Genomic DNA, 23,874 nt, shown 5'->3' on the forward strand with positions numbered 1-23,874 from the left:
TTTAAAACCATTTGATGTTGTCTTGAACAACCGTAGTAACATTGGGATGTTCAGGAACACTGGTATGATGTCATTCACACATGCAGCAGTGAGACAGAGAAACTGCTGTACATCACTTCCTCACCATTGTGTTTGAGAGGGCTGTCTGGGTTGGTTCCTATTTTAGGTAGTTCAGGTTTCATGTTGCGGGTTCTAGCAGCATTACGTGGAGGTTCTCTCTCACTCTCTGTCACCATGACAACACTGTTTTCAGGAAGTCTGTTGGGTTGCCAGAAAGAAAGAAAGGGAAAAAAATAAGCTAGGGATGCACAAAATATCTGCAGATATATGTTCATTTTTAATGTTATCATTATTGGCCCGACAAGAAAATTTGGCCACCGTATCCACCTTAAAATATGGCTTTTGTATTTGTATATTGCGGTCAGTAATTGATTTAAAATGCTAAAAATCAAATGAATCATGATGCGTTAATGTAGTGTATTTATAATAAAGGAAACATAGTGTGGCAATGTTCTTTAGTGTAAGGGTAATAATAGCTTTGGACTGAATCAAAATCCAGTGGATCATGATTTAAATCAATCCTCTGTCAAATCACACTACTACTTGTAACACAACATAACTAACAAAGTGTGCTCGAACATTTTCATCGTTTCATCACAGACACGTACCCAGGAATGAGCTCAGCTGCCTTCCTGCGACTCCTGCCTGTGTTTTTCTTTGCTTTGGTGTTGGTGGCAGACACTCCAAGTTCTGCATCTTTCTCCGGTCTCTTCTTCTGATCGCCGCCTCTTTCTATCTTCTGAAGGAGGGGCACAAACAACTCATTTTTCTTGGTGAGGTGAAAAAGAGGCAGATTTTAGCAGGGTAAAACGAAAGGTGATGCTCTTATGCTGTATTATAGCTCTTACCTCTTCATCTACATAATCCCTTTTTTCAGCACTGATTTTTCTTTTACACTCCTCGCCTTCCATCACTTCATCTGCAGGCTGAGGGACAACGCCTGCTGTGACGTTTTCAGGTAGTCTAGGAACTGTTTCCATAGGAAACATATCAGCTGGCAAAGCCTTGTCCTCCATGGATTCTCTAAAGTGCTCTTTCTTCTCAGCAGGGAGAAGGGTTTCATCAAATATGTCATTGTTGTTGTTGTTGTTACAAACTTCTGGGTCTAACTCATAGGTGTGATCTCTATCTTCATCGGTTGGAGGGTTGCAAAAGTCCGAGGTAGCAGAAACACTAGCAGCTGCAGATGCAGGGCTATTTTTATATCTACTGTAGAGGAAAGACACTTTAGTCTGCTTCTTTGGAGGCTGGGAAGAACCTCCGGAACTTTTCTTGGATGAGGACTGGGAGCGAATCGTCCCATTGGCCACAGCTGGAGATCCCCTCCCCTTGCCTTTGTCAGAGGGGTGGCTTGTGTCAGTGTAGTTCTTACAACTGCCTTTTCCTCTACTAAACAAACAAACAAAAAACTACTAGTTAAAAATGGCTCAAACTCATACAATTGTCTATAATAAAAAGCTAACTAGAATCAAGCCAAAAAAAAACTGAACTGTGTTATGATCATCGTAACATCACATATTGCTGCTTGTATTTCCAGGTAAAGAAAAACACAATAAACACAGAAATACAATGTGCAAAAACCATTAACTAAAAAGCAATGCCTGGAGACACACTGACTGTAAACCAAATCGCTCTAAGACACAGAAAATATTTTATTGTGTGTGTGATTTCCATTTTATTTGGATTATTTGTGCAGCCCTGATAACAAAGGTTGATGCTGACTCACCTGACACCATTTGAGGAGCTGTGGTTGACACTGATATTTTCACGAGGTACAGAGTTGTGATTGCTACGTGGACTTGGAGTGGAGAACTCGCTCAGAATGTGCTGAGCTTGATGGAAAGCCATCAGACACACACCAGCTAGAGAGGAACTGCAGAGAGAACAGGTTTGATATTAATGCACAGAATCCATTTCAAGTTGCATGCACAAGGTAGCATTTCATGTGGTTTAAGTATGTATATGGGCTGCTAACCAGGTCAAGACCAGTGTGATGACCCAGAAGGACTCCTCCCAGCTGGGTCCTGGTACCACCTGAGCACACAGGGGCAGCATGTGGTGAGGCAGAGTCACATTGAGGGTGAAGTGGAAAATGGAACCACGCTCTGTTACCAGAGTCAAGTCTCTGATCACCCACGAAGACGTGAAGTCTGGAGTAAATCTAGAGAGATACAGAGAGAACGGTTGAGATGGGGAGAAAATAAACAGACAAGAAAAAAAAAAACATTGAGAAAAAAGGATGATGGAGTACACGGTGTGATAGAGTGGTACAGGGATGGCGTATATTTGTAGGCCAAAACCCAAAAACGAGTTCACATTTTAGCACTTCCGGTTTCATCGACCTGAATTCAATGGGTTTTTGGTTAAATGCTTGAAATAAGGTCTGTGTGAACACAAGCTCAAGATATTTAAGGGTATTTATATACTTTTTTATCTCCTAAAAAAAAGCTTTTTAAAGCTTTCATTTAAATGGGACTACAGAGGTTGTCTCATCTACTCACTAGTCTGCTTTCACAGACTTGTGTTGATAATCACGCTCTTGCAAACTATTGTAACTCAAACTTTCAGCGAAAGTGTTTTTAAACAAAAACAGAGTTGTCGAAAGCTTAGTGGTGACGCTGAAGTCACGTAGCTCGTTTACAGCCTACATTTAGCTTTTGACTTCAGCCAATTGTTTTACGCGTCAAAAAATCATTAAAGTTGTTCATTTGTGAAGACTATCATGATGAATAAATGTTTAAGAATCATAAGATTTTGTTAATCTCAGAGCTTATTAGGCTAACTTCCAGGTTGGGATTAAAGGGATAGTTCACCCAACCAAAAATGAAATTTCTGTCATCATTTACTCACCCTCAAGTTCTTCAAAACCTGTATGACTTTCTTTCCTCTGTGGAACATAAAAGAAGATATTTTGAGGAATGCTGATAACCAAACAGTTTCAGTTCCCATTGACTTCCATTGTATGGACAAAACAAATAGAATGAAATTCAATGTGAACGGAAACTGTTTGGTTACCGAAATGCAGGTTTTGGGGTGACATGAGGGTGAGGAAATCATGACAGAATTTTGAACTATCCCTTTTAAAAAAAAAAAAAAAAACAAGCAGGAAAAATAAATAAATAAATAAAGAGGCGAATGACAAAAACAAGGCAGAGAACATATAAGTTTCATTGACTTTAGACCACAGAAATAGAATAGGCAATAGGAACAGTAATTAGCATGAAAAAGGGAACCTAAAATGGGCTTTTACGTTGTCTCTGATCAGTCAGGTACTTTGGGTCTAAATCATACATGTATGATTTCACTGTGACCCTTCCCAGTTTAGTCTTACGCAGTATTTGTAAAAATACTGTATTTGTATTTTTAAATAGATATAGAATAGTAGAGAAGAGAAAGTGTTAATATTAATGGATCAAGTGTTGCCGAAAAAGATGCGTCTTCAGGACTCAGCAGCTTGAGTTGAGTTGGGCAGGTCATTACAGTCCAGGTGAAGGTCAGAGAAAGTGATTTTGTGCCTTTGAGATGGCTCCACGAGACGACGTTCACTTGCAGAGCGCATGTTTCTGGATGGCACGTAAGTTAGGAGTAACGAGTTTAGGTAAAAGGGAGCAGAGCCAGTGGTTGTTCTGTAGGCAAACATCAGTGATTGGAATTTGATGCGAGCGGCAACTGGCAACCAGTGCAATTTTGTGAGGAGAGGAGTGACGTGTGCTCTCCTCGGCTCATTGAAGACCACTCTAGCTGCAGCATTCTGGATTATTATTTCATCAGAATACAGATATATATATTTTTTTTTTACGAAATCTACCAACAGCGCTAAACAGACACAGACAACTTTCTGCAGAGAGCATAGGCTACACAATGTTACTGTCCTAAAGTTATTTGTAAAACAGATTTATTTCATCTCGAAAAATCTTCAAGGAACGGCATAAGAATTGCACTCTGTTTAGAAAACTGAAACTGAAGTTGCACGTTCTTACGCAATGGTGATTTCTGAGGATGAGTTGTAGTCCACTCTGAAGGCTCTGCAGTGCTGCACCTCAAAACCGTAACCCTGACATTTATATCCATTAATGTTCATGGATACTACAGTCAACGGCAACTCGCCAGCATTCTCCACTTTAAAGCTTTTCTGGATGGCAAACAAGGGCTTACTTGATCGTAAACCTGTGAAAAGACAAGAAAGAGAATAAAAATGCTGTTAATGCATTTTGTGTCAATGTTTCCTCTTTCGTTATTATTTATTAAATACTTTCTACTTTCAATTCTGCATATTTCATTGACTTTTGTTTACAGTAGCCATGATTTCGTTATTGGTTATCACGTTACAACATCACATTTTATTGTCTGGGGTCTCTGGAGATTCCAAAATCTTGAGTGTACATTAAAAAATAATAGCTTATAAGGGTTAAATTCTATGGGGGTACTTGTTAATATTTAGGTCAAAGGTGTTCGGCTGACAAAAAAGTTTGGGAATATCTGGGTAATTCAGAGTAAATTTTTTTTTTTTAAACAATAATAATAATTCAGTCACTACTTCTACTAGCGCTAGTGTACTTTTCACCAAACTCTGAGAAAGGAAACGTCAGGAGTGCCTCAGCTGTGTCTCTCACCATCTCTGCACTCCATGAGAGTGGACTGGGGAACGTTGAAGCGCAGTGAGGCTGCAGGCCCGGGGAGCTTCCCTCCCACCCTCAGGAGCTCCTTTGCCCCAAATCCTTTAAGCAGAACCATGTCAAACACGGTCAGGTTGTTCCTGTTAACAGATAAAACCACAATTACTGAATGATAACATCTAGCAAAAACACAAAGAAAACAAAAACAAAAGCGTGGTCACATCAGGCAAATAATGTTTAATGTCAACAGTGTAACGATCCACATCTCACACAGAAGTCCCTATAAACTACAGATGAAACTGTATGAAAATTTCATATCACAATTATAGTGACCAAAATGATCATAGTTATCAATATCATGATATTATTAAAATGTGCTGGAATCGCACTAAAATCATTTAACAAAGTTTTACATCGAAAAAATAAATAAATAAATAAATAAATAAAATGAGCGTCACAATGCACTTTTGGGTTTTCATAAACAATAATGTATATATGATGATGATGATACATTTTATTTATATTGCGCTTTTCTCCGACCCAAAGCGCTACACAAAACAATATACAGTCTACACAATATACAATAAACAGAAGTTAATGATTGTACACTTAAGAGACAATAAGCATTTTAAAACAGTCCAGTGTTGGGGAATTTTTAATCACAAGAGGAAGTTTATTCCACAGTCGTGGAGCTGTAACAGAGAAAGAACGACCAGCCATCGACTTCAATTTAAATGTGGGCTGCTGAAGAGTAGAAGAGTCGGAAGAGCGGAGAGAACGAATTGGAGTGTAAGGAGCAACTAGCTTAGAGATATGCCGGCGCTATCCCATAAATGGCTTTATATGTTAAAATCAAGATTTTAAAATCGATTCGTGCCGATACTGGAAGCCAATGGAGTTCATAAAGAACAGGGGAAATACGCTGCTGAACAGTTGTGTGTGTCAATACACGTACAATACACTTTACATGGAGGTAAATTGAAAAGAAAATGCCTTCGAAACTTGTGACTGGTAAATGTGACCACGCTGCGGCAGGGCAGGGCTGAGAGCCATGGGAACGGAGTGAGGCCGGTGGAGCGCATGTTAATCCCATGGAGGAGTCCCATGGAGGAGCTCCGGAAGGATAAACGGAGGAGTGATGAAAGGGGAAGATGAGAGAGGACCAGGCCTGGGACTTAATGCTGTGGTTTTGGTTTAGTCTATGCGGCAGTCATCCGTGAAGGGAAGCGTTTTAAGTTTTACATTGAACGTTTGCCAGTTCCCGCCGCCTCCTTCCCTGAGCCTTTAACTTCATTACGCACACATTAAGGCAAAGCATGAGCTAAGTGTTAAATAAATGGATCATTCATAGTCAAATCAAGTTTTTTTCCCTGATTATTCCAAGCATGAATTTTTTTTTTTACATTTTTGAACAATTCCGGGTTCTTTTATGATCATGCAGTCCTGTACAGAGCAACATATCGACAAAAAGATATAATCCATTAAACAGATTTGAGACAAGTAAACCGATCAGTCATACAAATCCCTCAGTTACAACTCATTTAGGGCAGAGCAGTACCTGATCAGGAGCAGTGAGGTAACAGGCTTGTGTTCTGTGGGTTGGTACGCCACAGAAACCGTCCTCGACTCCCACGGCTGAAGCAGGAATCTAAGTATACTGCCTCGCTCACTTTCCTGTTGGCAAAAATATGAGTACACTATAACCAGAGTTACCACAACAAGACACATTTACTATATGTACACTTAATAATGCTATATAAAGATCATGACCTCACCTTATGGTTTGTAGCCAACAGCAGAAACTCTGTTGTAGTGATATTCACTGACAGTGGGCTAATATTAAACCTAGAACATATACATTCATGATGTAATTTCTGGTCTCATTATTGTTAACAAAACTTAAAACTATTAAATATCGGTGTCGTTAATTGAAGTAAAACTGAAATAAAACTAACTAAACTAGCTAAAACAGCACTGTTTATGACTCTGCTTATTAACCTTGTGCATAAATATCATTGTAACTAAGGTTTCTGACAGAACCAACTTTAGGCCAGAAGTGTTTATAATAAATACCATTTGGTCAGCATGTCGAGGGCTTCAAGCGGAACGGGGTATGAGGAGAGGGTTCGGATCTCCACAGAAATAACTGAACCCGTAGGGTTTTTCAGAGTGAAATTCTTCACCTGAAATAAAAAGTACAACAATCTTATGATCCAAATAAGTCTCATAAAAATCACAAAAAAATATTTCACACAATGCTAATAATTCCATGTGATGCATCAAAAGTTGATTGTCATTTGAAGATTCTTAAATATACTCATTTTGTGTTTCACAGAAAAAAAATGAAGGTAAAAGTTCAGATCAAAAGATCATTATCTGTGATTTGCATACCTTGCTATCATTGACCGGTGTGGCCCCAAAGTCCAGGGGTGAAGAGTGGTCTGCAGGAAGCCTGGGCCACCTGAACAAAACACACACAAAAAACAGACACAGAAATATTTACATCATAAAACAGTATGTGCATTTGCGGTAAATGCATACATGTTTAAATCGCAAACAAAATATGTAGTTTAAATAGCATACAAAATGAATATGCAATATTTGACTCCACAGGGTTGTGTCTATATTTGCGCACACACTGCATGTTTACCTGCAAGAGAGCTCTTTGCTACAGTGCCAATGACCACAGAGTGCAGAAGCCAGGCTGCTGTCCACTGTCCAGAGAGATGAGGAGGATTCTGGGAGAAGGGATTGCTGCCACTCCAAACGTCCTGCACAGGAGGACATTACACAGTTTTTGACTGAGCAACTCCATACACACAAGACGTGCAAACTAGTACGCTACAATCATTTCAATCCATTTATAAGACAAGGTTACTACAAGTGACTTTACAGTAGTCTAGAACAGTCAGTGGTCCTCAACCAGCAAACTTCTAAGAGGGCCAAAAAAACAAGACAAAACAAGCATTAAAATAAGCTAAAATATTTCGTACTAAAATGTACCCACTCAACTGTTTGTGTCCTTTGAAACGGTTCCCACATTCTTGGAAAACCTAGATATATGAAGTGGCCTAATTTTTTAATTCCTTGGGCACTTTATAATGAGAAAACTTTTTACTATTTATGTAATCTCTAAAATAGTTTATCAGGAAGAAATTGCAAGTAAAAAAAATATTTAACAAAATCCTTATCCAGTAAATCATGACCAGCTGGAAGAGTCACTGGGTAAAAAGCATGGGAACTTTGAGGAACATACAGCTGCTAAAACTTGTGGAATCTTGAAATATTATTTTAGTTACTCAGAAAAATCCTCAAATGTGTCCAGTTGCGTTTGTCTCACCTGCTCGGGACATATAAAGAGGACAGAGCTGTTCACACTCCTCAGCAGCCTCAAACATAACATCTCCCTGCTGAGGAAAGAAAGTGATCAATTCAGGCAAAAGGGAGCAAAGTTTGGCAAAAGAAATTTGACCCCAAGTAATATTATTTAGCATAAACATGCATTCTCTTTTCAAAACCCACATCTGTCAACAGTTTTCTGTCAACACAACAAGAACCTTATCTCTCTGTTTGGAAGCAAATATATGCTTATATAAAGGGATAGTTCACCCAAAAATGACATTTCTGTCATTAATTACTCATCCTCATGTCGTTTCAAACCGGTAAGACTTTTGTTTATCTTTGGAAAAAAATGAGGATCTTTTCGATGAAATCTGAGACCTTTCTATCCCTCCGTTGACAGCTACGCAACTTGACGTTTCAAAAAGTTCATTAAGAGATCGTAAAACTAATCCAAATGAATTGAGCGGTTTAGTCCAAATTTTCTGGAGACACAAACACTTTATATGATGAACAGATTGAATTAAGGATTTTATTTACATATAAACAGAACAGCTGTGGTCAACAAAAGCTCAAGCATGTTTGCTTGACTAGCGAGAACCAATGAGGTTCGATCTCACGTTACGCAGCACCTTTGAGCTTCCGCAAGAACCAATGAGGTTTGTTCTCGTGTGTCAAGCAACTTCGGTTGAGCTTCTGTTTCAGATGTTCGCTGATCAATGTTTATATGTGAATAAAAGCTGAAAATAAATCTGTTCATCGTATAAACCAATCGAGAAAAATTAAAAAAATTTGTGTTGGGTTAGTTTTACGATCTCACTTAATGAACTTTTTGAGGCATCAAGGTAGTAGTTGCGTAGCTGCCAACAGAGGGACAGAAAGCTCTCAGATTTCATCAAAAAGATCTTCATTTGTGTTCTGAAGATGAACGAAAGTCTTACGGGTTACGGGACATGAGGGTGAGTAATTAATGATAGAATGTTCATTTTTGGGTGAACTATCCCCTTAAATGTGTGTTCATGCTGATGTAGTCCAGCTTTACCTTTGAGGCAGAAGAATCTGTCTGGAGGTGAAGCTCCAGTGGGACCCCCACACTGGTTGTCAGGGTAATTGTGGTTCTGAGGTTGATGGGTAAAGATTTGCAGAGTAGCTGAAGAGACAGGAGCTTCCTGCTACCAGGGCTCACTTCCATGGACTTTGTAAAATTTACAACCTATAAGATGGGAAAATTTACACCATCATTAAACTGCAGTGTTAACTTTTTGACAAATATCCTATTTTTGTGAGCTTGATTTCTGTGTAATTCAAATGAATGTGTCTAATCTACCCTTTAATGTGTATTGTAAGCGCTACACTGACTAGTTGATAATAGCTCTGCCACTAGTCGACATCTTGAGTCTTTTTTGACCAGTCTTGGATCACATGGTCAGTTGCACATGTTCTATACATGTTCTGTCCACAACCAGTGTCCTACTATAATGACATTAGCTTCGAATAATAACCCTCAAAAACCAAATATATATGCACGTGAATATAAAGTTAACAGAGTCATTGACCCACCAACTTCTCAATCCCTCTATTTCCCAGCAGAATAAGCAGAACTTCCACAATATAGTCTCGAAGGCATGTGGTCACTACACATTTAAGTCTCTGGTGTTCAGGCGAGCATTACCTTAAAGAGTTTATGCTGGGAAAGAAAGATGTTAGTGATTCTGAAGGTGAAGGGGAACGGGTTGGACAGCCAGAGCTCGACATGCTTCGTGCCCCTCTCCTTCTGTCTGACCTGAACTAAAGAACTCAGCTCAGAGTCCGACCAACTGAAACACACAGAGAGGAACAAACTCTGTAACAAACGTGACTAGAGCTTCAGAAGAACTGCATCAAAAAGCATGAACACAGCATTTACTGTGTCACAGAGGTGAAGGAAGTACACTACCATTCAAAAGATTGGGGTCGGTATCCTTTTTTTATGTTTTTGAAAGTAGTAGCTATAAAATTAGCCAAGACAGTAATAATGTGAAATATTATGACAATTTATAATATTGTCATTTATTATGACTATTTCTATTTTAATATATTTAAAAATGTAATTTATTCCTGTAAAGGTAAAGCTGAATTTTCAGCATCATTACTCCAGTCTTCAGTGTCACATTATCCTTCAGAAATCATTCTAATATGCTGATTTGGTGCCAGGGTAAGATTTACTATTTTTATCAATGTTAAAAACAGTTGCTGCCTAATATTTTTGTAGAAACTGATTTAAAAAAATTAGCACCAAACAGTGTTTATTTGAAAAAGTTATTTTGTAACATTATAAAAGACAAGTCTTTATAGTCATTTTTTTTAAATCAATTCAATGCATCCCAGAATAAATGTACTAATTTACTTTAAAAATTAAAAAAATTAAAAACAACAACAAAAAAAAATCTCCATGACCCAAAATGTTTGAACGATAGTGTACATATGCAATTATTAATGTTATCATTAAAACTTTCAAAACAATGCAGTGCCAGTTTTAGAATTTAAAACAATTTTCATTCTTGGCCATTTAAGTTTTTATTTAACTTCAGATAATGCTAATGAATAAAGCATTAATTTAATTTACAGTAAAAATGCTGTTAATATAGAAATATTTACCTGTGTGTGCTTTCCAGCAGTGGATATAAATTCAGTGTTCTGTTTGCTAATATCTGCAGGCCGAACTGACTTTGACACCTTTTACTTTTAGCTGACAAAGAGCCTTAAAAAAGAAAATGAAAAGAGAACCAAATAAACATGGCTAACATAATAGCATGTCCATTGTGAACTATTAGAATACACACGAGAAAGTCAGGCTGACAGTAAAGTACTGACGTCTACAGAAAAGTGAAGCCACTTGAGTGAAGTTAGAAGTGGAAGGCTGGAGAAGCAGTTCAGTGAGTTCTACGCTGCTGTCCGTCCTTGACAAGAGCTGGATCTCCTTAAAAAGACACAAGCTGTTATGTTATAATTACATTATAAATGTTATCTGATTATATGCAAAATTAACCACAACAGAATGTTATTCTCACCACACATACCTTAACAAAGAGCTTTTTAACCCCTGAGTTCAACATGAACACTCCTATTCTGGGATCTGCTGTGGATTAAAAATATAGTTATAAAATATACCTGTACATACTTGGAAAAGAGAATGTACAGTGGCAAAGCCACAAGGTGGTGCTATGACACCAAGGAAAGTTATTTTTTGGGCGGTGGTGGCTAAGCAGCTGGAAAAAGAAGTTTCAAATCCAGTGAAACCCATGATCTAGGAAGTAATGGTTCTTTCCCATTAGCTGTGCTTAAATGACACACTTTCCACCAGGTCATTTTGGGGTGGAATATTTCTTGACGATTATTTATTCATAAATTCAAAGACATATACACTAGCACTCAAAAGTTTAGGGTCAGTAAGATATTTTTTTTTTATGTTTTTGAAAGAAGTCTCTTATGCTCACCCAGGCTGCATATATTTGATTAAAAAAAAAAAGAAAGAAAGTAAAACCATTAATATTGTTTAATATTATTACAATTTAAACGTAGTTTTCTATTTTTTAATATATATTAAAATTAATTAAAAGCAGCCATTACTCCAGTCTTCAGTCACATTATCCTTTAGTAATCATACTGATTTGGTGCTAAAGAAAGATTTCTTGTCATTATCAATGTTGTGCTGCTTAATTTTTATTTATTTTTGGAAACCATGATAAATTTTTCTCCAGGATTTTTTAATGAACAGAAAGTTCAAAAGCACAGCATTTATTTGAAACAGAAATCATTTGTAACATTGTAAAAGTATTTTTTGTCACCTTTGATCATCAATTTAATGGATCTTTGCTGTACTGTATGCAAGTATAATTTTTTTTTTTATCATACTGACTTTTGAATGGTAGTGTACATTGTAATAAAAAGATAGTAGATAAAGACACTAATATAAACAGGGACAGTAATATAGCCATAAATCAACTGATCAGCAGATAATCAGATCACCATCCATTAATGCAACAAACATGGTGGCGTAATGCAAGACAACTGATCCTTGCAATCAAGGAATACGGTGTAATCAGGAAAAAAGGTGTAAAGAAGTAAATAATATTAAGTCGGACAACTACATTTATAATGTACAATCACATAGAAGGTGAACTCCTATAAGAAAAAGCAGTTTAATTTTACACAGAGTGGGGGTGGCCATGTTGAGATCACGTGACCAGGCAATGAAATATTTGGTCAACAATGCATGATTTCCTCACACTTTTGGACTGAATATTTCTCACACACAATAACATACGTGAGAAACGTACAGCTGTAGCTGACAGTAGTTTTTATTTTTTCAATGTCTGGCTGACCTTATTTTAAAGAGTCAGCCATAATGATTGAAAAACAAATCTGAATTGGGTAGTGAGTAAACAAAACCTTAAAGGCCTATTCGCTTTTGCATACAGTATATGTCTGCCTCAATTGTTGTTTGTTTCCATTAAATCTTTTTAAATCTTACATTTTTATGATCACCTAGGGCCCCACAAACCCACAGGTGCGATTCAGCAGTCCAGACGAAAGAGTGTGAGTGGAAAAGCAGTAAAATCTTAGACCTCACATGGGGAGCGTGAAAACACAATGGACACAGTGGCCACACCACTAAATGCCCATGGACACCGTAAATGTGTTTGGACACAATCCAATAATTTCCATTTTATTGGCGTGTTTAGAATGAGAATCATAACAAAAGATAAAAAAAATGCTGATAGGTGCAAACAATAAAGTCAAATACCACTCGGATAAATAAACAAAAGCCAAAAATAAAGCCAGGGAAACACTAACAAAAAGTGCACCTTTACAGGGTATATGCAGGAATCTTGAAGTTAATTTTAATACCTTTTCAAGACTTTTTCAAGACCTTCTCAATATTTTTTAATACCTCACCGCCACTTCAAGCTGTAACCATTTACATCAGTGATACTTTTAACTTAACAGTTTTAGTTTGTGATAAAGACTATACGCACTACGTAATACGTAATACGCACTGGGACCGCCAGAGCGTACATGATTGTGCTTTTTAACTTCCGCCCGCCTGCCCGCTCTGGTGCTCTCAGAGGCAATTTACGAACACACCCACAATAGCCTAGTTTTTTATGTACCTGTTCGGTTTTTTTTTTTAAATGACTAAATTCACACACCTTTACGATGTTTTTGGGATTCAAACTGTTGGACAGCTAATTCAGAAAAAATACTTTCAAAATTTAAGACTTTATAAAGCCGTGATAAGACTTTTTAATACTTTTTAAGGGTCTTAATTTTCCCAAAATTGATTTATCACCTTTTAATACTTTTCAAGACCCCGCGGATACCCTGCTTTAAATATCACTAGGACGATCTGAGTCAAAAATCACGTCAAGAACTTCAAGTTTCTGCAGCAGACAACAAATATGGGTTTTGAATCCAATGCGAAATGGAAAATAAAAATAGAAATTATGGATAAAATAAAACTACAAATTGACATACAGACAGCATCTGGTGATGGGAGGACCAGCAGCACCACAATATTCTCCAGCACGTATGGCTTGAGTTTGTCCAGGTGGGTCGGCCTTTCCCCTCTTTCAGAAAGACTGATCTGAAGTGCAATTCTGCCCCCTTCAGATACTAAACACCAACCCTGTGAGGAGAGAAACGTAAAGGCTGTAGGCACATATTTCATCAACATGCTACAAATTACAACACAAATGACAGGAATGCAAAGTGTTCCAACTAAAGACCTGCCCTGTCTGAACATTCAATCACCAGATAACACCAGTAAACAATGCAGCTAAAGCCGTCAAACTTACAATGGGAAACTCATGGTGATGTTGTTTCTGTGTACAATACGGTTATGATAAAAATAGTAAATAAAAAATACATTTATTCTGACCTTGACAACAACGATGGAGGATGTCAGGATCGGACCCGAGCTTTGATTATTTTCTGGATATTTTGTTGTTTTTATGCTACTAACAAAGGAGCTGGAAAGGTGATTTGCATTCGGTTCCTGATTCTTTCTCTGTTATTCACTGATGCTTAAAAAGATATTGAGGGGCAATTTTGGATTGATTTTTCCCCTTTCAACAATCCTAGGTAAAGTCCTGATTATCTTAATGGTTCTACAGATTGTCTTATCAGATTTTCCTGTTGTGTGAGGTGTGTTATGCTGGGCGCAGACTACAAGATATTCGGGGTGATTTTGGACTGATTTCTCCCCTTTCGACAATCCTACGTAAAGTCCCAATTATCTTGATAGTTCTACGGTTTATCTCATCAGATTTTCCTGTTGTGTGAGGTGTGTTAAGAGTGACTGAATCTGCTCGGAAGAACAGGGAACCCCTGTTTGGGGGAACCCCTGTGGACACACGCTCTGGAGATCGTCACGTGAAACGAAACAATAGCCAATCAGAAAGCGAGCTGAAGGAAGACACACCTCCAGCTCGCGCTGTCTCCATGACTTCATCTAAACATTTTTCTCCATTGCGCCATTTCTTCTTGTCGGTCATTCGCCATGTTTGTTTACATTAAAGTCACGTTTCCCGTGTACACAGGCGGGACATTGGTTGTTTGTTGTTGGAATCTGCTAGTGTGTGATGTGCTTTCCTGGTCACATTGCGGCCCTCCACACACTAGAGGAGCAAAACGGTTAAATCTATGATTTCTTATCGTCGTGTTTGTGGTCTCTCACATTTTAAAAATCTTTTAATGTGGCCCAGCCTTTAGTAAAACAGTCTGTTCGTGAGCTCAAAGTTTTATATAACAGCAGCAGTACCTGAGCATGTGACCAAATGCACAAATCTTATTGGTTGGTCAGTTTACTTGACAGAAATTAGAACACCTCTCCATAAAAAAAACTGTTGCATTGATGGCATTCAAATGCAGGCCTTAAAACAGTTCCTGAAACTGGGATTACTTCACACATTAACAGTGTAGAGTCAAGAACTAAGCTTTATACTATGCAGAAAAATCTAATTAAAATCACATAAACAGTGTAGAGTCAAGAACTAAGCTTTATACTAAGCAGAAAAATCTAATTAAAATCACATAATGACCTTATCTCAATAAGAGTTACAGAATATTCCAATGGTTAGTAAATGTAATATTCATACCTGGGGCTGATTGTAGAACGGTTTTGGTAAACTGCAGTCAAGCAGCAGACCTAAAATTGTTATATTAGAAGCATCTTCCTGCAGGAGCAAAAGAAAAAGAACATTCAAATTCATCAGCTCAGAAGTGCCTTTTAGGGTAAATTAAATCATCTAAAAAAAATATGTAATTTACATTATTTACAACACTTTCATCTGTAGCAACTTACAATACATTACAAAAAACAAGCATAACTCCATTGTTACACAATACACAATTTCTGTGTGGCAGTTTCAATAGTGAACAAAGAAAGTGTCTTAAGTGTGCATTATTCTAAATAAGGTAGTGAATGTATCTTCAGGGGCCATTGCAGCTTTTTTGTTCATTCTTGTGTTCTCCATTGAAGATGTTAACTTTCACTTCCTCCACCTCTACAGGCAACATGAATAATTCTATACATTAAAGACCATCAGTCAATGAGACGGGCCCCTTTAAGAGACAGGTAGTCATCTCAGCCTACCACTGAATAGTGGTAGTGAAAATACATTCTAAAGCTAGTGGCTTTCCAAGTGACTTTGCAACAGATTTTCAGTATTATTTAAATTTGAGGGATTTGAATGTATGTGACCGCATCTGTGAACATTATCAAACCCATAACCTTTGTGCCCTTGGCCTCCAAAAAATTGAAATGCTGTTATTTAAATCACCATCATACCATACCAAACCAGTATGACCATCACAAAAGAAGATGCAGAATGTTCACGCCGTTCTTTTTTCTTTCTTTCTTTTTTCACATATAATTAAAGTAGATGGTGACTAGGGGCTAGTCAAGCTCCAAATATGACAACAAAGCTCTAATAAAGCAACATAAAAGTAGTCAACTACATATTATTTGTGTGCCATATTCTTCTGACGTCTTCTGAAGACTGAAATATAAGTATTTATTAGCTGAAAATCTGATTTGTGCAGTTGTATAAGGCTGAGATCATTTTCATTGCTGTGCGTTTTATCCTTTTTTTATATACATATGGCAGCCTCCATTCACCATTACTTTTAATGTATGGAAATTAATTTCTTTTGTGTCACAAGGAAGAAAGAAATTCATACGAGTTTGGACAGACATGAGAGTAAATAAATGATGACACAGCAAACTATATTTGAACACCAAGTAGCTTGAGGAGGCTTATCCCTGTAAAAAGTTCATGTACATTTTACAAACACTACAGCAAGACACTGATTGTCCATGGTGAAAAGTCATTGCACTGCAATATGACAGCGAAATGTCAGAGGAACCGGTTTAATTGAGCACCATTCTTCCAGGAGTGTCAATATTTCAGCAGCTGTCGATTGGTGAAACATCCCCTACTGTTATCAAGTTGTTTCGAGTTGGTAAATTCAACACATACTAGAGTATCTTGAAATGTCAGCTGAAAGCACTTAGTTCAATTACAAGTGAACAGCAGGTTTACATCATCTCTCCTCAAGAATGTATCTTTTAGCTAATCTGGTAGAACCAACGGCTTGAGTCGCACTACACATGATCACATTAAGCCTGAAATTAGTCGAGAGAAGTGTGTGGATACAGGTTTTGTTCCTGGTATCAAGAGTTTCAAGGCAAGGATGTTAAGTCATTTTGTCCCACCAGACCAGTCAGCTGGATCTCAAGAGGAATAGCCACTTATATTCAGTATGAGACACTGCAGTGGTTTTCATCCATACATAGAGCTCAATTTAAATGTGACCGCTACAACAGAAGCAAGTCTATATTTAAACTTGTTTATGAGAGCCAAGATGCAGCAGAACACCTATATGAGATAAAACAGACTACATCATCTACCTCTGTCAAATATCAACACTGAGAAGAAACATACAGTGGTCTTGTGATGCAGGTTTGACAGTGATTTATTAAAGCGTCTAACATAAATCAAACATGATTTATTTTAGACTCCTGAGCACAAGTTAGTTCCGCAAGTTTTGGCAGTTCTGGGGTAAATGTATCTTTCGTTGTATAAAAGATGGGTAAAGTATTATATATAAAAAAATATATATATACAATTGCCAAACCCAACTCTTACATAATTGTCCCAAAAAGACTTCTTAACATGAGCGCTGCATGTTTAGAATGCCATGCACGAGATTCTGCAAAAGACTGGTCAAACACGAATGTTTACAGACAAAAAGAATGGAAAAGAAGCACAGTGGAATGCAAACATGTGCTCTGTGCGAACGGCCCCTAACGCAGTCATTTTTTCTTTCTGTGCTGGCCATAAGAAAAACATCAACACAGGAGAGACTTTAGTCATGTGGGTTTGCCTGGGTTTCCATGTATGATGACCTGAATGTGTGTGTGTGTTAATGGCTATGACAGTAATAGGAGACAGAAGCACTCAGCTGTCGCTAGACCTCATGTGTCATCCAGCACAAAGGAGAGTAAAAAGAAAAAAACATCTGTGCGTGCAATCTCACAACAAAACAAACAGTATGCCTGCATACATGATGCTTACCTGAGTTTGTGTTAGATTAATGCTTTGTATGTGGGGAAATATCAGAATGCTATCTTTTCTTTGGACGTCCTTGACTGATCCCCCATGGACGCCAACCCCAAAAACCTAGGAGAGAGAGAAAGAAACAGCATATACATGATATAAGAATAGTGTCATAAATAGATAAATAATTAAATAGAGTGTTCCTAAACAGTAAAAAAAAACCTACTTTAAAAGTTTTATGCTTAAATGCTTGAAAAGGAAAATTTAAAATGAGTTCATGTTTTATATATATCTTTTTTTTCTTCTTTTTTTTTTTTTTTTTTTACCTGTGTTTGGTTTGCTTTGTTTGCTCCAAAAAATAGTAACTACATTGTTATAATGTTGCTTTTTCTTCTTGGTTCAGTTCACTTTCACAAGGCAACATTTCAAAACAGACCAAAATGTGTTCAAGAAATAGTTCACCGAAAAATGAAAATTTGCAAGGCCATCCAAACTCAGCCTAAGAAAACTTGAGATTTGGAGGAAACCATTCCAGGATTTTTTTTCCATCTAATGCAAATGAATGGTGCCCAACAAAGACCCATTTTAAATGGTGCCCATTTTAGAAGGTCCAAAAATACATATTTAGGCAGCATCAAAGGGTTCCAAGGGTCTTTTCTCGCGCGTGACGCAAGCTCACGCATGCAAGAATCCTTTACAGTGGAGGAGGAGTGCGGTCCAAAACAAATGGTGATTGCTGTATATTGGTATTTTGTTTCAATTTTTTGTTTAAAATGATCAGTTTGTGTATCCTGGATGTAAACTCCCTCTTGTAAACAAGATAGCATTTCTTGCCGCCTACATCACACATGATCTTCTTGTGAACGTGCTTCGCAGAGCTGGACCCAGGCAAGCATTTGTTGTTAAGTACAGCATTTCTTTTTTTTTCTGAAAATGACAGACCGTTTTGCTAGTAGACACTTATTTGACGGCTGGGGTCTTGTGGAGCACTTTGAAGCTGGATTTTGGACCATCAAAAATGATCTACGTTGGGCACCATTCACTTGCATTAGATGAGAAATTTCTGGAATATTTTCCTGAATTTCTCTTCAACTGAGGAAAGAAAGTCATAAACATCTTGGATAGCCTTGGGGTGAGTAAATAATCAGGAAATTGTCTTTTTGGGGAAGAACTATTTAAGAACTATAAAAGGACTATGTGAGCAAATAAGTGGTTGGATTGGATCGCATTCTCACTAAAGTCTAACCATTCCAGAGTTTGCCTGAAATTGGAGTGTTATCGATTCCCAATCAAAACAACTAGATGTGAAAACACCCTACAATAATACTACAAAAGATTTCTATTTTAAAATGCTGTTCTTTTGAACTTTCTACCCTAAAAATATATATCACTGTTTCTACAAAAATATTAATAAGACTGGAGTAATGGATGTTAAATATTCAGTTTTGCCATCACAGGAATAAATTACATTTTATTTTAAAATGTATTTTAAATTTTTATATTTTACAAAATTACTTTTTTTTTTTTTTTTACTGTACTTTTGATTAAATAAATGCAGCCTTAATGAGCATAAGAAACTTCTTTCACAACCATTTAAAAAATCCTACCAACCCTAAACTTTTGAACGGTAGTATAATAAAGATTTAGTAGGTGTTTCCAAACTTTTGACTAGTAGTGTAAGTTGCATTTCAATAGAGTTTTGTTCATATAAAGATCACCAGAAATGTATTCATAATGAAAACATGACTACAGAAGACAGTTGCAATGCACGTCACATGACCTGAATACTATTGTATATGCCAGTGCAGATTGCTTTGGTGATTATGATGAATTTGTTTGATGACAGTCATACAGTATCAAACTATTCTGGTAATTTCAAAGGAATCTGTAACATAAAGCTTGTTGCTCATCACTATGAATATAACAAATAACTGCCCTACATTTCCAGAATGATACAGTGTGACCTTGATTCAGTTAAATTCGACAAACATATCTTAAACATTTGAAAGAATATGTTAAGTGTAAGGCAGACAAAAAAGCTAACTGCACACAAATTGTCCCAGGTGCAGCTTTGGTCTGTCATGTGATTTTCACCCAAAATGATAGGCTGAAATGTGCACTTTGGTTAAATTTTTTTTTTTTTTTAAACATTCTTCAGTGATCACTAAATGTGGGAATAACATTTACATCTGTCATTTATGCAAATGGATACATTTGCACTGCTGCCAAGCTAAATAAACCTATTTAAAATATGAACATCTCCCATATGTGCGCCTTAGTAAAATGTGATGTGTATATGAAACCTCTAAAAAGTGCGTAAAAGTGACCGTGTAATGCTAGTTCTATACAACTTGCCTGGTATGATATCACCCCATGGGTTGATGTGTTAATAAATAAAGAGATTTCTTCATTGCCCTCCACTGTGGGGAGGAAAATTATTTTAAAAAGCGCGCTCCCTCCGGGTGGAATTACCTGTAACACAGAAGAAAATACAATCTACAAGAAACTGAATGACAAGAAACACTGGATTACATTTATAAGGGACAATTTATGTTAGAGGAAAAGGGAGAGGGAGAGCAGAGCAAATGTGAAACGGAGTGCATACTTACCCTTCTGTGGAAGGAAGGCATGTGAAAATGTCTGCTGGATGTAAACACAGAGAGCAGAGAGACTGGGAGCTCTGGGCTGGGATTTCGGATATTTACGGTTTCAGCTCTTGGCAGCCCCACCGGCCTGCAGAATGACAGATCCACATGTTAAAGAGCCAAATACTGCATTATAGACTCCCAAATCACATTCATGTCACTGTGAAGAACACAACCATTGTGAAACTAAAAAGCTGGTCTAAATGACTGATATGTCAGGGAATGTTATGCTTATATGAACATTCTTGCTGTGAAGCATAACTTTGTTCAAACGGTGATCATTTGTGTATGTCTTCAGACAGAAATGGCTGACTCTTACAGTGCACGCTTCCCTAAAGCATCACAATGAAAACGGTTCAGTATTACAACACTTGAGCAAAGATGAAAGTAAATGTCATTCAAAGCCACACACATCTATTAAAAGACTTGAGTTGACCTTTCAAAGCTGATTCTAACCACAGAAAGCTTAGCAGCTCAGCTCTTTATGTTATGATGTTCCTGTGGTCAAAGGCCAGCTTCAAAAAAGGTGTGTGAATAACAGCATGTGAAACACGGCGGCCAATAAAATTAAAAAAATGACTCCAGGTCCTATCAGACCAGCATTGAATCTTATGTGTTCATATGTGTCTGACTAGGTACACTACATCTATAGTTAGGCTACCAAAACTGCCAATGCACAGACAAGATAACTTGTCAACCTAACTTGTCAACCTAATCCGTTATCGGTTCTTTATTATCGGGACTCTTCTGTAAAGAATAGCATCCAACAGCTTTATAGACAATTACTCAACTTTTAAAATAAGAAACATTATCAAGTAAGAAATATGCAATTAGGCAAAAACAATGATGAAAAATATTAGACAGTTAAATCTCAATTGAAAAAAGAAAGAAAGAAAGAAAGGAGTTTAGGATGGCCAAAATCATTAACCGAACTAGTAATGTTTAATTGCTGCTTCTCTCATGCACACAACATGGATAAGCTAACACAGGGAAATATGTTAGCAGTATGGATGGACACACTTCACCATGACAAAAAAAGGAAGAGTAGAAATATGTAAAAGTTGTTTTAGTTTTTTTGTATACAGAAGACCACAATCCATCCAGTCAATCCAATCATTTCATTAGGCTATATATCGACCTTCAGGAAACCCTGAATGAATCCGCATTTTGCCAAACTGGTTCTGCTCCCTTTTTCCATCGCATATCAGATTGGAAAGGCATTTATTTTCAATAAATATGAAGTAAATGTGTGAAAAGTGGAATTAAAGTGCCTACCGGTTATTTCATAATAAAGTGTTTATCAGTAGGGTTAGGTGTAGGCCTTATTGTCCTAATAAGGTGGCATTTATTAAATAAATATAATTATTTACACTCAATATTTTATTATTGCATTTTGTTTTATAATGTACTAAAATGCTGAGGTGCACTTGTTGCAAAGAGAATACTGCTATTTTTACATGGTGTAAGTAGAAGCTATTGCTATTTGCACAGTGTAAATAACATCTATCGCAAAGGAAATATGCTATTTTAACTTAGTGTAAATAGCATCTATTGCGGCTATTTGCACTTATGCAAATAGCCGCTACCTAAAAAAAAAAAATTAATCTGCATATTGGTTATCAGTCATAAAAAAGAAGAATTGTGTAATAGTTTGCAACAGGTTACCAAAATTGAAAACCAATATAACTGTTGTAACAATGCCTGAGAAATGCCATTCCAAGTCTAAGCTGTTGTCTCTCTATGTGTGTCCTAATGGAAGCAGTGATGGGAGTATGAGGGGTGTGTGTGAGTGTGTTTAAGGTAGATAATAAGATGTAGATGGTGGTGCAGAAACACTATTGAAATTAGCAGCCAGGCGAAACAAGGGCATGTTTTTCTCTCTCTCTCTCTCTCTCTCTCTCTCTCTCTAAAAGGTTATGCAGTAGTTGGTGTTGCATCATTGCAGGAACAAGTATAGGGAAAAAGGTGTAGACCTACCTGTGCATACATGTGCAAAGAAACATTATTATGCAATACACCTCTGTGTATCTAGAGTAGCTGGTGTCAAAATATCTGTACACAAATCAATTTGATATTTAAAACCAAAAGATAATAATGATTTGGTTTGGCAACAGAGGCCAACTTTAGCTTTAGCTTTATGGCCATGGAAATGTTTTATAATATTCACATTACATTTACACTCACCTAAAGGATTATTAGGAACACTATACTAATACTGTGTTTGACCCCCTTTCGCCTTCAGAACTGCCTTAATTCTACGTGGCATTGATTCAACAAGGTGTTGAAAGCATTCTTTAGAAATGTTGGCCCATATTGATAGGATAGCATCTTGCAGTTGATGGAGATTTGTGGGATGCACATCCAGGACACGAAGCTCCCGTTCCACCACATCCCAGAGATGCTCTATTGGGTTGAGATCTGGTGACTGTGGGGGCCATTTTAGTACAGTGAACTCATTGTCATGTTCAAGAAACCAATTTGAAATGATTCGAGCTTTGTGACATGGTGCATTATCCTGCTGGAAGTAGCCATCAGAGGATGGGTACATGGTGGTCATAAAGGGATGGACATGGTCAGAAACAATGCTCAGGTAGGCCGTGGCATTTAAACGATGCCCAATTGGCACTAAGGGGCCTAAAGTGTGCCAAGAAAACATCCCCCACACCATTACACCACCACCACCAGCCTGAATAATGAATTTTTGACCCCAATACTGTTTAAAGACCCAGTTAAGTTTCCTCAAAATCAAAGTGTTTATTGTACCTTAGGCTGCATTTTGACAATTGATTAATCAATATAAAATTACTATAATATTAATAAATACTATTAAAAGAACATGAAAATAGCTAAGAGGTGGAAAGAGGAAGAGTATGATATATGAAATTTAACAGTTCACACCAGTTACTGATTATATATTATATAATTACTTGTGTTACACACAGGATTTCAATTATAGTTCATTTAACCATAAATCTGACATCTCATGTTATATTGGTTGTGCACTCCTTTCTCTGTTGCTCTACTTATGATTGACATGTATGCACATGTTCTAAGTATTTCAAGTTAAACAACAATACACACTTCTTGTTAGGATGAGTCATTTCTTCATTAAAAACTAAAATGTTCAGATTCTAAAAATATAATAGTAAAACTTTAGATATGTCCTGGCAAAATGAGACACCTTGAAAGGTCATAAAATGTTCAAATTCTTTGCATTTGGGGAAAAGTTGCACGTAAATTTTTCCCTCTTTATATATGTGCCATGATGACCAACACCTTTAGATTTTGTGTGTGTCTGTGTCTGTGTGTGTGTGTGTGTGTGTGTGTTTACTTCTACTGCTACATTTATGCCCTGATGAAAATTACATTCCTGGGACCCTTTGAAGCATTTAATAAAAAATGCTTTGGAAACATTTTTAAAGAGAGAAAAAATGTAAGGCAAAAACTAAAATTTTAATTTTTAGTATTCAATGTAAAGAAGCATTTTCATTAACAATTATCAATTTTATCTATTAGTTGTTGCAGATCTAAATCACACCAAGAAAATTTTACACACATAGCTGTGAAATCTGGCTCTATGTTGTCCTGATAAAAGGTAACAACCTCCAGTAA

The 23,874-nt window shown here is 37.0% G+C and overlaps 1 protein-coding gene across 4 annotated transcripts in view; it reads right to left on the reverse strand.

Moving 5' to 3' along the window:
• tmem131l (transmembrane 131 like) overlaps window positions 1–23,874 on the reverse strand; it is a 52,529-nt gene that overhangs the window by 4,228 nt on the left and 24,427 nt on the right. For 2 of the 4 annotated variants that reach the window (XM_084396643.1, XM_084396646.1), the window contains exons 5-27: window positions 20,227–20,350; window positions 19,973–20,089; window positions 17,636–17,740; window positions 15,155–15,232; window positions 13,533–13,683; window positions 11,075–11,133; window positions 10,869–10,974; window positions 10,653–10,755; window positions 9,688–9,832; window positions 9,058–9,228; window positions 8,017–8,086; window positions 7,327–7,447; window positions 7,068–7,137; window positions 6,750–6,859; window positions 6,452–6,521; window positions 6,235–6,350; window positions 4,674–4,816; window positions 4,041–4,227; window positions 2,036–2,221; window positions 1,787–1,933; window positions 909–1,449; window positions 669–799; window positions 125–258 (exon numbers count right to left, since the gene is read on the reverse strand). In XM_084396643.1, the coding sequence (XP_084252769.1) occupies window positions 125–258; window positions 669–799; window positions 909–1,449; window positions 1,787–1,933; window positions 2,036–2,221; window positions 4,041–4,227; window positions 4,674–4,816; window positions 6,235–6,350; window positions 6,452–6,521; window positions 6,750–6,859; window positions 7,068–7,137; window positions 7,327–7,447; window positions 8,017–8,086; window positions 9,058–9,228; window positions 9,688–9,832; window positions 10,653–10,755; window positions 10,869–10,974; window positions 11,075–11,133; window positions 13,533–13,683; window positions 15,155–15,232; window positions 17,636–17,740; window positions 19,973–20,089; window positions 20,227–20,350 (3,185 nt within the window). The remainder of the gene's footprint in view (window positions 1–124; window positions 259–668; window positions 800–908; window positions 1,450–1,786; window positions 1,934–2,035; window positions 2,222–4,040; window positions 4,228–4,673; window positions 4,817–6,234; window positions 6,351–6,451; window positions 6,522–6,749; window positions 6,860–7,067; window positions 7,138–7,326; window positions 7,448–8,016; window positions 8,087–9,057; window positions 9,229–9,687; window positions 9,833–10,652; window positions 10,756–10,868; window positions 10,975–11,074; window positions 11,134–13,532; window positions 13,684–15,154; window positions 15,233–17,635; window positions 17,741–19,972; window positions 20,090–20,226; window positions 20,351–23,874) is intronic. The other 2 variants (XM_084396644.1, XM_084396645.1) reach the window with 2 other exon arrangements.

The sequence above is a fragment of the Rutilus rutilus genome (genome assembly GCF_951802725.1).
Source record: "Rutilus rutilus genome assembly, chromosome: 2".
Classification (NCBI taxonomy): Eukaryota; Metazoa; Chordata; class Actinopteri; order Cypriniformes; family Leuciscidae; genus Rutilus; species Rutilus rutilus.